Source organism: Pan troglodytes, chromosome 20 (assembly GCF_028858775.2).
Source record: "Pan troglodytes isolate AG18354 chromosome 20, NHGRI_mPanTro3-v2.0_pri, whole genome shotgun sequence".
In the NCBI taxonomy this organism is placed as follows: Eukaryota; Metazoa; Chordata; class Mammalia; order Primates; family Hominidae; genus Pan; species Pan troglodytes.
The window spans coordinates 16,683,115-16,699,601 of NC_072418.2; the positions used below are offsets into that span (position 1 = coordinate 16,683,115).

General features: G+C 51.8%; 1 protein-coding gene across 8 annotated transcripts in view; it reads right to left on the reverse strand.

Moving 5' to 3' along the window:
• Nucleotides 1-16,487, reverse strand: part of RFX1 (regulatory factor X1) — a 45,473-nt gene that overhangs the window by 27,811 nt on the left and 1,175 nt on the right. For 3 of the 8 annotated variants that reach the window (XM_063800576.1, XM_009434870.5, XM_063800575.1), the window contains exon 2: nucleotides 4,355-4,724. The exons of 3 other annotated variants lie outside the window; for them this stretch is intronic. In XM_063800576.1, the coding sequence (XP_063656646.1) occupies nucleotides 4,355-4,673 (319 nt within the window). In that variant the 5' untranslated portion in view covers nucleotides 4,674-4,724. Of the gene's footprint in view, nucleotides 1-4,354; nucleotides 4,725-6,717; nucleotides 6,843-16,487 lie in introns of all 8 variants that reach the window. 2 more of the 8 variants (XM_063800577.1, XM_054673918.2) reach the window with 1 other exon arrangement.

Here is a 16,487-nt window from a genome sequence, read left to right on the forward strand (position 1 = left end):
GGCTTGACATTTGCTAGTAGGGGCACAGGGTGTGTGGAGCGTTTTTGCATTTTGTTTTTGTTTTTTTGTTTTTTGAGACGGAGTTTCACTCTTGTTGCCCAGGCTGGAGTGCAATGGTGCAATCTTGGCTCACTGCAACCTCCACCTCCTGGGTTCAAGCGATTCTCCTGCCTCAGCCTCCCAAGTAGCTGGGATTACGGCGCCCGCCACCATGCCCAACTTAGAGAGAGAGAGAGAGACAGACAGACAGACAGACAGAGAGAAAGAGAGAGAGAGTGTGTGTCTGTGTGTGTAGCTTTTAAAGTCCTTTTTTGTCAGGTATCGGGGGAGGGGAAGGAGCCTGCCCTCCCAGAGCTGAGAAAGCCTAGGCTGGGGTTTCTCAAAGAGTGTCCATGGAACCACCTGGCTTGGAGCCATCAGGGTTGAGCTAGGATGTGACGGGACCTAATGGACAGTTGTGAACCTGCTCCCTCTGGCTGCTGGGAGGGGTCAGACTGTGAGGGCAGAGGCTCGACCAGGATTGGGGTCATAGAAGTGGAAGAGGCGGGGGGGTTCTTGAAGAGTTTAGGAGGTGGAGCCAAGAGGTCTTACTCAAGGAGGAGAAGGACAGAAACGAGACTGACCGTGGGCCTGGGAGGATGAGAAAGCCTTGAAGGAGAGATTTGAAGAGGGAAAAATGCAGAATTCAACGTGGCTGCACTGGCCTGCATCAAATTCAACACCAAGTGGATGAGTCAGGAGGGGCTGGATGTGGGGTCCTGCGGTTCAGGGTTGCAGCCCAGGCTGGAGAGCTCAGTGTGGGTATTGAGAGCTGGGACACAGGATGAAGCCATCGTTAAGGGAGAACTACAGGAGCTAAGAGAGGTTCCCAGGCCTGAGTCTGGGGCTCCCCGTCCTTTGCTGACAAGGTCAGGGAGATGGGGAGAAGCAGCAGAGAGGACCACGGAGGGGCTGCGGGGGGTGGGCGGAGACCAGGGCAGTGTGGGCTCCTGGAGGCCTCACAAGAGGGGATCTTTGGGAAAAAGGGGGCCAGCTGCAGGGGGTCCAGCAGCTGGAGGTTCCTGGATAAAATGGGGGCTTGGCTGGGCGCGGTGGCTCACACTTGTAATTCCAGCACTTTGGGAGGCTGAAGTGGGAGGATTGTTTGAGGCCAGGAGTTCAAGACCAGCCTGGGCAACATAGTGAGACTCTGTCTCTACAAAAAAATTAAAAGATTAGGCCGGGCATGGTGGCTTATGCCTGTAATCCCAGCACTTTGGGAGGCCGAGGCAGGTGGATCACGAGGTCAGGAGATCAAGACCATCCTGGCTAACACAGTGAAACCCGTCTCTACTAAAAATACAAAAAATTAGCCAGGCGTGGTGGCGGGCACCTATAGTCCCAGCTACTTGGGAGGCTGTGAGAGTATCACTGAGCCCAGGAGTTGGAGGTTACAGTGAGCCATGATTGCACCATTGCACTCCAGCCTGGGCGACAGAGAAAGACCCTGTCTCAAAAAATAAATACAGGCCAGGCGCGGTGGCTCACGCCTGTAATCCCAGCACTTTGGGAGGCCGAGGCGGGTGGATCATGAGGTCAGGAGATCGAGACCATCCTGGCTAACACGGTGAAACCCCGTCTCTACTAAAAATACAAAAAATTAGCCGGGCGTGGTGGCGGGCGCCTGTAGTCCCAGCTACTTGGGAAGCTGAGGCAGGAGAATGGCGTGAACCCAGGAGGTGGAGCTTGCAGTGAGCCGAGATCGCGCCACTGCACTCCACCCTGGGTGACAGAGCGAGACTCTGTCTCAAAAATAAATAAATAAATAAATAAATAAATAAATAAATAAATAAGTACATAAAAAATAAACAAAATGGGTGCTGTTCCACCTTGATGGGTGGATGGGAAGATCTGCAAGAGGGGGATTAAGTGATGCAGAAGGAACTAGAAGGAGCAATGGCAGGAGCGTGTTCTGGATATGGGTGGTGCTGCTTAATCCAAGAAGGCAGAGGTGGTGGGTGCAGATGCACCCCAGGAGCTGGGCAGGAGAAGGGGTCCCTGTGGCTGCCTGATGGTACTCTGTCCCCAGTAAGGTTGCCTGCAGGGTCAGGGACCAGGAGCATAGTATGAGACAAAGGTGATGGAGGTGAAGGTGGGGCAGAGGGAGAATGGGTTTCTTGGAGCATGAAGTTCACTGTTAAGGAAATGCTGCAGGATTTCTGAGGGGTGCTGAGAACCCACCAGAGGTTTGTGGCCTGAAGACCCTGCCCATGTCTGCAGCCCGACCTCAACCAGGGCAGGGCTGTGTCTACACAGGCGGGGGGGCACTAAGTGTGGCGCTCATGCAGACACCTCCACTCCATCCATATAGTAAAGAGTCACTGCCCTGAGTCCCTGCATGTTCCCACCCCAAACCTCTGCCAGAGACCCTGGACCTGCCATGCAGACACTGCCAGAAGCCTCTGGGACACTGCCCAGGGCCCCAGCCCCATCTGCTCTGTTCCACGACGGGGCCAATTGCTACACTTTTCATTACTTTTTTTTTGAGATGGATTCTCACTCCGTTACCCAGGCTGGAGTGCAGTGGCACGATCTCAGCTCACTGCAACCTCTGCCTCCCGGGTTCAAGTGATTTTTCCTGCCTCAGCCTCCTGAGTAGCTGGCATTACAGGTTCGCGCCACCACGCCCAGCTAATTTTTATATTTTTAGTATAGATGGGGTCTCACCATGTTGGCGAGGCTGGTCTCGAACTCCTGACCTCAAGTGATCCACCTGCCTCGGCCTCCCAAAGTGCTGGGGTTATAGGTGTGAGCCACCACACCCGGCCAATTCCTACATATTTTGATGACTCTTTATGACCTGATGGTCCCCAATCCCATCTTGACCCACCCCTTCCACAGCCCCTCAGGATGCCCTGATGGTCTCACCCCTTCCATTCCCACTCTGAGAAGGACCAGGGCCAGCTTTGATCCGGGCTCCCACTGAGGCCTCCGTCCACCACAGAGCACATTAAAAACACACTAGCTGTGCACAGTGGCAGGCGCCTGTAGTCCCAGCTACCTACGAGGCTGAGGCAGGAGAATCACTTGAGCCCAGGAGTTCGAGGTCAGTCTGGACAGCATAGCAAGACCCCATCTCTAAACCAAAAAAAACACACGAATCTAGCCTAATGCCCAGGCTGTGCTGCCATTCCCATCAGAGCACTGAGTCAGTCGAGACAGAGACCCAGCCCTCAGGCAGACCCTAAGCAAGTCAAAACATCGTCACTATGTTTACTGTGGAAAATGCTCAGAGGGCAACAGGTCTGTCCAAGATGGCCTGCTCTCAACACAGGTCCTGCGTGCCTTAGCTTATGTCATGAGAAAGAAAAGCAAAAATAAAGAAAAGGGCCAGTCCCTGGATCCTGCCCAAAACAACAGGGCGGCTGCTCTAGGAAGGGGAGGTGACATGTCCAGGCCCCCACCCCCAGCTGACCTCCCTGAAGTGACCACTCAACACCATCCTGGCTATGAGACCCTCACATGCGTCCCCTGAGAGCGAGGAGCTATGATGATCCCATCACAAATGAGGAAACCAGAGCAGGGAGGCCAAAAGACTGGTGTGTAGCCAGGCCAGGCCTCTGTCTCCCACAGGTGCATGCAAACTTTGATGCCACTGCCCAAACCCTTCTTCCAGTGACATCTTACTTGCAAAGAGAGATCAGAACAACTCTAAGAGGCTGAGCATGGTGGCTCATGCCTGTATTCCCAGCACTTTGGGAGGCTATGGCAGGAGGATGGCTTGAGCCCAGGAGTTTGAGACCAGCCTAGGCAATATGGCGAGACCTCATCTCTACAAAAAATACAAAAAAAAACAAAAGAATTAGCTGGGCACAGCTGCACACCTGTGGTCTCAGCAACTCGGGAGACCGAGGTGGGAGGATCATTTGAGGCCAGGAGTTTGAGACCTGCCTGAGCAACATGGGAAGATCCCATAGCTACAAAAAATTTTAAAAATTAGCCAGGCATGGTGGTGGGCACCTGTGGTCTCAGCCACTTGGGAGGCTGAGGTGGAAGGATTGCTTGAGCCTGGAGGGTTGAGGCTGCTGTGAGCTGTGATTGTGCCACTGCACTCCAGCCTGGGCAACAGAATGAGACTCTGTCTCAAAAAATAAAATAAAACCAAAAAAAGAAGCTCTAAGAGCTGCTCTGGTGGGAAGGAGTTTGGGGGGACAGAGGCCTCCTTGCATGGCTTAAGCACCCCTGCCCTAGTGATACCCCAAGTCCCATCCAGAAACCTTGGGGGGCATGGCAGCCCTGTGCCTTCACACCCAAGGGCTAGGCTATCTGAACAACTCTGAGAGGAGTTTTCAGGACACACGAGCGCGGCACTTACCAGAGACAGTGACCACGATGTACTGCTGGGGTGCAGGCGAAGGGGTGGGTGCACCGGTTGGCTGTGAGGGTGCGGGTACAGCCGGGAGCTCCGTCACGTACTGCTTCTGGCCACCCGGTGGCTGTGCCTGGGGCTGGGGGCTCTGCAGCTCGGTGACATATTGGGGCTGAGGGGTGGCAGCAGCGGTGGGTGGCTGCGGGGGCTGGGGTGCCGCTGGGGGTGGTGGCGGTGGCGGCTGGGGCTGGGCTTGTGGCGGGGCCTGTGGCGGCTGGGATGGTGGCGGGGCTGCCTGTAGCTCAGTATACGCCTGTGTTGCCATGCCAACGGTGGGGAAAATGATAATAAATAAGGCTTTTTTTTTTTTTAATTCCTTGGGAAGAAAGACGGGGAGGGGGGAGAGAAAAACAAAACAAAACAAAAGAAGGAAAAACAGGAATTAATCCACAGGCAGAGAAAGCAGGGACAGCTCTGGGTTCCCTGGAGATGTGCTTGGGTTCATCACTAACTTAATTAAATCCCCAGGCTGGTGGCCAGAAATATCCAACCCGTCACTGCAGGGGGACCAGCTGTAGACCAGGGCTGGAGCCCCACTCCGCACCCCCACTCACCCCAAGCCAGGACTCCTGCCTTCCCAGTCCCTGGTACCCAGAGACCCCCACATCCACATAGGATCGCATTTCCCCACACTGCGGGGGAACTTGGGCCTGTGTGGTTGCTCTGTGCCCTCACCCAGAGAAAAATGGTACGGTTCTCACTGGGTCACTCTCAAATACCAGGGGCTGCCCCTCCCTTGCCTCCATCTCCTTAGCTGAGGACCCCAAGTGGGCACTTCCTGAGGGCTCCTGTAGGCCAGGCACAGGGCTGGGCACTTTCCCTATGTTAGTTCATCTTTTTAAAATGTATATTAGGCCGGGCACAGTGGCTCATGCCTGCAATTCCAGCATTTTGGGAGGCCGAGGCGAGCGGATCACTTGAGGTCAGGAGTTCCAGACCAGCCTGGCCAACATGGTGAAACCCCATCTCTACTAAAAATACAAAATTTGCTGGGCATGGTGGTGCGTGCCCTGTAGTCCCAGCTACTCAGGAGGCTGAGGCAGGAGAATCACTTGAACCTGGGAGGCGGAGGTGGCAGTAAGCCAAGATTGCACCACTGTACTCCAGCCTGGGCGACCCAAGACTCTGTCTAAATATATATGTGTGTGTGTGTGTGTGTGTGTGTATTTTTTTACTTATATATTGAAATCTACATGTACATATATATACATATATAGTATATACACACACATATACACTGTATACATATATGTACACATGTATATTTATATATTGTATATGTATATTGAAATATACATATATATATATACATATATATATATATATATATATATATAATCATTTTTTTCAGAGATGGGAGTCTCATTACCATGCCCAGTCTGGTCTTGAACTCCTGGGCTCAAGCAATCCTCCTGCCTTAGCCTCCCAAAAAGTGCTGGGATTCTAGGTGTGAGCCACCACGCCCGGCCTATTTCATTTTAAACTTTCCAACAACCATGTCTGGGTTTGGGTTCTGTCTGCTAGATAGGGAGCTGAGGCTCAGAGAGGTTAAGGTGCTTGCCCCAGGCCACACAGCGGGGAAGTGGTGGCAGGGCTGCATTCATTTGAACTCTGGGTGTTCTATGCTCCTGACTCGTCAGTTTATTGCCGGAAAGCAGAGTCATGGGGAAAGCTGCCTCCCAGGGACCCGTGCCAGTTCCCTACGTGCCTGCCATCTGGACTTGGGATTCTCGGCTGAGTAGCATTCCCAGTGGGAAGGTGTTTGAGTCCAAAAAGCCCCTGTGAGCTGCATGGGGCCACAGGGGCTTTTTGGGCCCTCTGTCTGGGAGCAGTTATGGGTCTTGACACCAGATGTAAGCTCATCAGTGGGACAGTGCCCTTCTGTGGCCAGGGGTGACAGGGCTGGGAGCAGGCCCAGGCTGCACTGAGAACCTGGCAGCTGCGGCTGACTTCAGAACAGGGCCGGCCTTGGCCAAGCGCGGTGGCTCACGCCTGTAATCCCAACACTTTGGGAGACCGGGGTGGCTGGATCACCTGAAGTCAGGCATTCAAGACCAGCCTGGTCAACATGGCGAAACCCAGTCTCTACTAAAAGTACAAAAATCAGCTGGGCATGGTGGCACATGCCTGTAATCCCAGCTACTTAGGAGGATGAGGCAGGAGAATCACTTGAACCTGGGAGGCGGAGGTTGCAATGAGCCGAGATCTTGTCACTGCATTCCAGCTTGGGCAACAGAGTGACACTCTGTCTCAAAAAAAAAAAAAAAAAAAAAAAAAAAAAAAAATTAAACGGGAGTGGTGGCGCGCACCTGTAATCCCAGCTACTCAGGAGGCTGAGGAGGGAGAATTGCTTGAACCCAGGAGGTAGAGGTTGCAGAGAGCTGTGAGCTGAGATTGTTCCACTGCACTCCAGCCTCAGTGACACAGCAACACCCTGTCTCAGAGCAAAACAAAACAAAAGGAAAGAACAGGGCAGGCCTGGCTGTTAAAGGGTGTGTTCCTCTCCCAGGTGCTGGGCTGGGCATAGCCTCCCTCCGGCTCAGCCCCACTGTAGCAGGGGATCGGCAGATGGTTTGGGGACCCTTGTACTCATAAGCCCTATCCCCAGGTCCGAAGCATTTGAGGGACAGTGGGACAGAGGCACGAGTGGTTAAGAGGAAAGGCTCCAGATCCGTGCTTTTGTGGCTCCTGCCTGGCCCCAGAAGGCATTTGGGTCTGAGAGCCCTGCCTGCAGCTGGCCATGACTCCGGGCAGTACTGCCTCCTGGCTAGCAACTGGACCAGAGCCTCTTCTGCACTAACACTCAGCACCCATGTGCCACGATGTGCCCAGATGGCCCTCCAGCCGCAGGGTGACCCTCAAAGGAAGGAGGAGGTAAAAAACAACTGCTGTTGGTTGACCAGGAGCCCCCAGACCCCTCCACTGAGGTCACCTCCTCCTGGCAGTCGTGTGAGGGAGGCATCATCATGCCCATTTTACAGATGAGCTGAGCGAGGCTGAGGGGTAGGCTGCTGAAAGCCTCGAGCAACTGGTGAGGGGGGATTGAACCCAGGTCTCTCTGACCCCCAGATACATTCTGTCAGTCCCCAACCCTACTCAGGATGCCAGGCACAGGGCTCATTTGCTTTTTTTTTTTTTTTTTTGAGATGGAGTATCACTCTGTCATCCAGGCTGGAGTGCAGTGGCACGATCTTGGCTCACTGCAACCTCTGCCCCCACGGGTTCAAGCGATTCTCCTGCCTCAGCCTCCCGAGTAGCTGCAACTACAGGAGCCTACTACCACACCCAGCTAATTTTTGTGTTTTTAGTGGAGACAGCGTTTCACCATGTTGGTTGGGCAGGTCTCGAACTCCTGACCTCAAGTAATCCACCCACCTCGGCCTCCCAAAGTGCTAGGATTACAGGCGTGAGCCACCGCGCCCAACCTTCATTTGCTTCTTAAAGTAAGTACACGGCATCTTGCCGGTTCTTCCAACAGGGAGACCCAAGCGTCACCTGCAAAGGTTACGCCCCCTGCCCAAGGCCGCAGTTAAGGGCAGCAGAACTGGCAAGGGGGAAGCCGGCCCAAGCAGCCCAGAGGAGGCTGGTTCCCATCCTTCACGCCTCCCTGTGCCTCCCTCCCCCGGGATCCAGGTTCTGCTCTTGGATGCCAAACTCAAGAGGTGTCCGAGTTAGCAGGGGGGCAAGGTAGGTAAGAAACGAGCCCTGGACAGGGATGGATGCACCATGATTTGAATTTGGCTACCTCCTAGCTGTGTGACTTGAGGAGAGCCCCTACGGCTCCATCTGTGAAATGGGAGGACGGCTGCCCTACCAGGCGGGGCTGCTGAGGGTTCAAGCTGATCCTGTGGGCAGCATGTGGCCAGGCACCTGGCATGCTGTAAGCACGCAGGAAATGGCTCTGGCTCCTTCACTGCCCAGGGCCCTTTAACGCAGTTCCAGGAAAGATGAAAATACCTTCTGGCCCTGCCTGCCTTCCAGCGTCCAGAGCTTTGTGCTGCTGAGGATGAAGGAAACAGGAGCTTACACTTGCCTCTTGGGTGTGCCCTCTGGGCTTGCGGCAGGCTTGGGAGGGACTCCAGGACCCTCCTGGCTGGCGGGAACAGAGCTGACAGGGCCCTGGGGCCACCCTCCCTGCCAGGTGAGGTCATTCTGGTAGGAGTGGAGGCAGGCAGGATGAGAAGCCGTTTGGGGCCTTCCCACCTAGCAGGTGGCCAGCCTTAGTGCTCCGAGGCCCAGGGACTCGGGCAGCAGAGAAACTTGCCCACCGTGAGAGGGAAAAGGCTGCTGCCTGCCTTGAACAAGGCGAAGACCATCCTCCTCCAGCCCCTGCCCTCCCCAAACTCCTTTCTGCCAGCGTTAGAGGGGTGGAGGTTCCTCACACCATCGGGTCCAAATCTGGCCCAGCTCGGGTACTCAAGTCACTGTAGCCGATGACCCTTCATCTGTCTGGTGTCAGACCCTCACCCACATGAACCCTGGCGCTATGTCTTAACTCATTAACATATTACCAACCTTCTTCTGGGCCTCAGTTGCCTGTCACCTGGGGATAACAAGAACACCCAATTCATCAAATTGCTGCAAAGATCCAATGAGATCAGGCTGGGCACGGTGGCTCACACCTATAATTCCAGCACTTTGTGAGGCCTAGGCAGGTGGATCAGCTGAGGTCAGGAGTTCGAGACCAGTCTGGCCAACATGGCGAAACCCCGTCTCTATAAAAATACAAAAATTGGCCAGGTATGGTGGCGTGTGCCTGTAGCCCCACCTATTCGGGAGGCTGAGGCAGAAGAATCACTTGAACCCAGGAGGCAGAGGGTGCAGTGAGCAGAGATCACACCACTGCAATCCAGCCTGGGTGACTGGGTGACAGAGCAAGACTCTGTCTCAAGAAAAAAAAAAAAATCCAATGAGATCAGCTCAGCACCCAATAAACACTGATAAGTGGCAGGTGTTATTATTCATTCAACAAATATCCAAGCCAGGTTGGGACAGAGGAGGAAGGAGACAGGATCTTCAAGCTCTTGGGAGGGGACACCAAGAGGAAATCCAACCTAAGCTTTCGTCAGCAACATCATGCAGATTCCTGAGCTCTACTGCCCAGTGAGTCTGAAATGGCCCCAGAGTCTGTTTTAGCTGGTCCCTTAGATGATTCTGAGGCAGACAGTCCTGATAGCACTCTGAGAAATGCTGGCCTTGGCCTTCTCAGCCCTAAGAGACCTGGCCCCTTGTGGCCCCTCCCACAAAGAAAGGGCTTTAAAAGCTCCTCACTTACTGGCTCTTTCTCCTCCTAGGGACACAAAGCCCATGGGCCTCATCCCTTCCACTCAGGGGCAAGAAGAGGAGGCAATGATTAATTTCTAAAAGGCTGAGCTCAAAAGGAGGAGGTGGGAGATCGAGGAACAACTAAACCAACTTCTCTATTGGAGGCCTTCTCAGCACTGTGATTGTCAATCTTTTTCCTACAATTATTTGACCAAAGAGCCCTTTTCTACCTTTTAAGGAGACTACATTAAGCAATTATACAGGTTTGTTCCCTAGAGAGAAATAAATCACATATACATACATAGCATGAGGTATTGCCCATATATTTGAGCGTGAGAACCCTTTCTTTATGGAGCCTGGCACACAAAACAAGGGAATTACTTAACAAACTGTTCCTTGGCAATGAATCTGCCAAGAAAAGCACTAGTGGCTGCACCTATCTTCAAAGCCAGCAGCTGCTTATGGAGACTGTTTAAATCTATTACTTTAAATGAGGGCTCGGCAAAGTTCTGTAAGGGCCAAGCAGTAAACGTTATTAGTTTTGTGGCTAGTCTCTGCAGCAGCTGTTCAACTCTGCCACTGTAATGTGAAAGTGGCCACGCACAATAGGTAAACAAATGAGCAGGCTGTGTGCGAATAAATCTTTATTTCTAGACACTGAGATTTGAACTTCATGTAATTTTCACATATCATGAAATATAATTCCGGTGTTGATATTTCCAATAATTTAAAAATATAAAAATCATTCTTAGCTCACCAGCCAAAAACAGGCAGCAGGCCATAGTTTGTTGACCCATGTTTTGTTTTTGTTTTTTTTTTTTTTTTGAGGCAAAGTTTCTCTTTTGTTGCCCAGGCTGGAGTGCAATGGCACAGTCTCTGCTCACTGCAACCTCTGCCTCCCGGGTTCAAGTGATTCTCCTGTCTCAGCCTCCTGAGGAGCTGGGATTACAGGTGCCCGCCACCATGCCTGGCTAGCTTTTGTATTTTTAGTACAGATGGGGTTTCACCATGTTAGCCAGGCTGGTCTCGAACTCCTGACCTCAGGTGATCCTCCCACCTTGGCCTCCCAAAGTGCTGGGATTACAGGCATGAGCCACCGCGACTGGCCTGACCCCTGTTTTGGATGCCAGATTCTCTAATCAAATGGTTTACATCCTCAGCAAGGCCCTCCCAAAGATATAGAAAGAAAACTCACTCTCTTCATCTGTAGAATGGCTTCAATAATGAACTTGCAGAAGAATGGCAAAATTAAATGGGATGATGTGTGTTTCTCTCATCCTCTATATCCAATTCATTTAGAAGATTTGTCAATTACTCCTCCAAAATATATCCTAGAGGCCGGGCGTGGTGGCTTATGCCTGTGATCCCAGCACTTTGGAAGGCTGAGGCGGGCGGATCATTTGAGGTCAGGAGTTTGAAGCCAGTCTAGCCAACATGGCGAAACCCCGTCTCTACTAAAAATACAAAAATTAGCTGGGTGTGGTGGTGTGTGGCTGTAATCCCAGCTACTCAGGAGGCTTAGGCAGGAGGATCGCTTGAGTCTGGTGGGGCAGAGGTTGCAGTGAGCTGAGATTGTGCCACTGCATGCATACAAACACACACATACACATACACATACACACACACATACTCGCACACATCTCCTAATGACTGGGCGCAGTGCTCACATCTATAATCCCACCACTTTGGGAGGCCAAGATTGGAGGATCACTTGAGCCCAGGAGTTCAAGACCAGCCTAAGCAACAAAGTGACGCCTTATCTCTATAAAAAAGTGAAAAAATCAGCTAGGCATAGTACCCGACACCTGAAGTCCCAGCTGCTCGGGAGGCGGGAGTGGGAGAATCACTTGAGCCCAGGAGTTCCAGGCTTCAGTGAGCTATGATCACACCGCCACACTCCAGTCTGGGCAACAGAACAAGACCCTGTCTCTTTAAAATATATCCTGGACAGGCATGGCGGCTCACGCCTGTAATCTCAGCACTTTGAGAGCCCAGGGCAGGAAGATTGCTTGAGGCCAGAAGTTTGAGACCAGTCTTAGCAGCATAGCCGAGACTCCATCTTGACAAAAAAATTTTAAAAATTAGGTGGGCGTGATGGCGTGTGCCTGTAATCCCAGCTACTCGGGAGGCTGAGGTAGAATTGCTTGAACCCAGGAGGCAGAGGTTGCAGTGAGCCTCTCTGCAAAAACAAAAAAAACAAAAAACAAAACAAAACAAAAAAATGCTGCAGATCCATTCCTGCCTGTCATGGCCTTGGCCCCACCTCTTCCTCCCACCTGGCATGCTGTCCCCACCGCCACCTTCACGGCTGGCTTCTCCTCCTTATTCAGGTCTCAGCTTATACACACTTCCTTGGGTCTGAAGGTACCCTCAAGCACATACTACTATTTTATTTGCTTCCTGACACTGTGTTTCCCTGTTGAGTTTATTTTCTTTCTTTCTTTTTCGTTTCTTAGAGACAAGGTTTCGCTCTGTTGCCCAGGCTGGAGTGCAGTGGCACAATCACAGCCCACTGTAACCTTGAATTCCTGGGCTCAAGTGATCCTCTGGCCTCAGCCTCCACAGTATATGGGAACGCAGGCCTGTGCCACAACACCTGGCTAATTTTTAAATCTTCTTAAGAGATGGGGTCTTGCTATGTTGCCCAGGCTGGTCTCAAACTCCTGGGCTTAAGTGATCCTCATGTCTCAGCCTCCCGAAGTGCTGGGATTACAAGCATAAGCCACTGAGTCTGGCTGGATTTATCTTCTTCCTCCTAGTTCCTCTTCCCTCCATGACTGGAAAGGTAAAGTCCCCACAGGCAGAGACCTGGTGGGCCTGGTCTCTGTCTCAGCTCCTAGAAAACTGACAGGCAAGGCCGGGAGCAGTGGCTCACGCCTGTAATCCCAACATTTTGGGAGGCTGAGGCGGGCAGATTGCCTGAAGTCAGAATTTCAAGTCTAGCCTGGCCAACATGGTGAAACCCTGTCTCTACTAAAAATACAGAAATTAGGCTGCTGCAGTGGCTCACACCTGTAGTTCCAGCACTTTGGGAGGCCAAAGCGGGTGCATCACCTGAGGTCAGGAGTTTGACACCAGCCTGGCCAACATGGTGAAACCCTGTCTCTACTAAAAATACAAAAATTAGCCAGGCATGGTGGTGGGTGCCTGTAATCCCAGCTACTCGGGAGGCTGAGGCAGGAGAATCTCTTGAACCTGGGAGGTGGAGGTTGTGGTGAGCCAAGATTGCGCCATTGCATTCCAACCTGGGCAACAAGAGAGAAACTCCGTCTCAAATAAACCAAACCAAAACAAAACCAAAATGAGCCGGTCATGGTGGCGGGCATCTGTATTCCCAGGTACTCGGATGGCTGAGGCAAGAGAATTGCTTGAACCCGGGAGGTGGATGTTGCAGTGAGCCAAGATCGTGCCACTGCACTCCAGCCTGGACGACAGAGTGAGACTCTGTCTCAAAACAAAAAAAAAAAAAAAAAAAAAATTAGCCAGGAATGGTGGCAGGCATCTGTAATCCCAGCTACTTGGGAGGCTGAGGCAGGAGAATTGCTTGAACTGGGGAGGTGGAGGTTGTGGTGAGCTGAGATCACGCCACTGCACTCCATCCTGGGCGACAGAGTAGGACTCTGTCTCAACAAAAAAAAAAAAAAAAAGAAAGAAAAGAAAACTGACAGGCAAATAGTGGGGGTTTTGACTCTTACTGTCCAGGCAGCATAAATGATGCACCAGAACACACTGCTAGTGAGCATCAAAGGCAGGTTCCAGTCTATCGACTGCTGAGACCGTGTGAGAAAGTTCCTCCTGCCAGAAGCCGGCTGGTGCTACAGAGCCAGGCAATGCCTTCTGGTCCAGAACAGGCCTGGGAAGCAGGTGGGAGAAAGTCTTTCTCGCCTAGGAAGACCACGTCCTGTACAGCTGCTATTGAAGGCAGCATCTCTGTGGGGGGCAACCTGGCCATCCCCTTCCCCGAGATGCTCAGGTACATGACAGAGGAGAAGGGTGAGGACCTCGGCTCCAGAGACGCCATTCCAAGCTCCCCACCGTTCCCACAATGTCCATATCCCCGCTCACCCAGATGCCTCCTGGAAGGCTTGGGACTGAGTCTGGGCCTGAGCCCAAGTAGCATTTTGTGTGTGTGTTTTGAGACAGTCTTGCTCTGTCACCCAGGCTCGAGTGCAGTGGCACGATCTTGGCTCACTGCAACTTCCATCTCCCCGGTTCACGGGATTCTTCTGCCTCAGCCTCCTAAATAGCTGGGACTACTACAGTCATGTGCTACCACGCCTGGCTACTTTTTGTATTTTTAGTAGAGACAGGGTTTCACCGTGTTGGCCAGGCTGGTCTCTAACTCTTTACCTCAAGTGATCCACCCACCTTGGCCTCCCAAAGTGCTGGGGGAGTGAGCACCCAAATTGAGCCACTGTGCCCGGCCAGGATTTTTCTTTCTAGTGACTCTCCTAAAGCCAGAGAACAGCCATTCAGCAGCCAGGGGAGTGACTTTCCCACTACAAACTGGATTCCTGGTATCCAGCTTCCTGGATCCCTGTCATCGACCCACACAGCCCAGCAAGCGAGAAGCAAGTCAACCTTTAAAGCCACGAGGGCTCTCACTGGATTCAAAATGATAAAAATAAAAGCCAACGGTGTATTTCCGAGGGTTGAACAGGAAGTGACAATCACCGTAACAGCAGAGGCTAACATAACTACATTAGCAATTACTTTGTATTTAGTTAGTTTCAGCAATTCCTATGTATTTGATATTCAACAGGTATTATTTTCCGGGATCCATAGCACAGAAACATGAGATTGAAAGGATTACCAAGGATTACTGCCCCTAGATGAAAGGAAGGGAAACTGAGGCCCAGAAAACTTAAGTAACTCACCTAAGAGCACACAGCTAGAAAAGCTGACTGTTTCAAGTCAGCTTCAAATCACCCTAGTGTTCTCTTCCTGGTCAAATGACTCCTCAGGCCCTTCACCTGTAAATGTAACTGGTGACTGAGGCAGTCAACATGACCAGATAATTGGTAACATCACTTTCTGCTCAGTTAGCTTTTTTTTTTTTTTTTTTTGAGACAAGTCTCACTCTGTTGCCCAGGCTGGAGTGCAGTGGCCTGTGATCTCAGCTCACTGCAACCTCCGCCTCCCAGGCTCAAGCAATTCTTGTGTCTCAGCCTCCCGAGTAGCTGGGATTACAGGCATGTGCCACCACGCCTGGCTAATTTTTTTAGAAACAGGGTTTCACCATGTTGGCCCGGCTAGTCTCAAACTCCTGACCTCAGGTGATCCGCCCACCTCGGCCTCCCAAAGTGCTGGGATTACAGGTGTGAGCCACCACGCCCAGCCTGCTCAGTTAGCTTTTTTAAGAAGGGCTAGCCGGGCGCGGTGGCTCACGCCTGTAATCCCAGCATTTTGGGAGGCCGAGGCAGGTAAATCTCGAGGTCAAGAGATCAAGACCATCCTGACCAACATGGTGAAACCCCGTCTCTACTAAAAATACGAAAATCAGCCGGGCATGATGGCGTGCGCCTGTAGTCCCAGCGACTCAGGAGACTGAGGCAGGAGAATCACTTGTACCCGGGAGGCGGAGGCTGCAGTGAGCCAAAATCAAGCCACTGCACTCCAGCCTGGCCACAGAGTGAGACTCCGTCTCCAAAAAAAAAAAGTGCTGATGATCCGTCTAGCAACTTGGCATTTCTAGCTTTTTTGTTTGTTTTACTGAAAATTAATCTCCACCTGTCCTAACTTTCAAAGAGTCCCTGCCTCCTCTAAAAAGGGCCAGGCCTAGAAAAAGTACCTGGAGAAGTTAGGACCCGCCAACCCCCACCAGACCAATCTCAAACTCTTGGGAAAAAGCCTGAAATGATCCTTTTCCTTGGAATTATTGACTGATTTAAAAGGAAATGGCTGCAGTTTGCACACCGACACTAAGCTCAAAAGCAAGACGGAGAATAAGCCAACTAGACTTGGCCTGGCTGGCTACTTAAAAAAAAAATTCCTCCCCGAGCTGGCAGGATATTGTCACCCTAAAAAGCAGTGGCAAAGATTCTCCTCTCACAAACATGGATAGCTTCCCCTTCCCTCTGACCGCTCCTGCCCACGTGGCCCTAGAGGCTGGGACCTTGTCAGTGACATGTGACTCGGTTGACACTCGTTTGACACAAAAACATGTGTCTGGCCAAGAGAAGCGGGTTTAAAAAATCTAAGAAATTTCCTCAGGCTTCATTTGCTCTCCCATTCCCAGTAGGGGAGACCTCGATGGGCAGGACCCAGAAACGTTCCATCTCCAGGAACAACCCCCCGCAACCTCAAACCAGGAAACATCAGGTCTCAAACAGCAGCCCAGAGAAAAGCACTCAGGTTTCTGTTCCTCTAAAGCATTCCCTCATGATCACTCCTCCCTACCATGGACTTTGATTTCTGCAAACCAGATCCTCCACGCTAAAGCCAAATCGACTCCTAGCTCCTCCATGAAACTCTGCTTCCTCTTTGCTTCCTCCCAGAGAGAAGGTGGCAGGTTTAGGAGTGGGCTGCAGTGTTGAAATCAGGACTAGCTGACAGTTATTTTATCAAACCACATTCAGAAACGGTAGATACGAGGAAAAGGTTCAAAGATAAGCCGTAAGTGAAATTCCTGGAAGGAATGAGGAGTCCCCGTACTGCAGGAAAAGGGCGATGTCAATGATTCTCCCCATTTTACAGGATGGAAAACTGAGGCCTCAAATGGACAGGCACTTGTCCAAGTTCTGAGTCCTGGGACAACTGCAAGGCTCTTAAGGAAGAAGGGAGTCGCTTAAGGATCTGGAAGGCGGACCGGGTG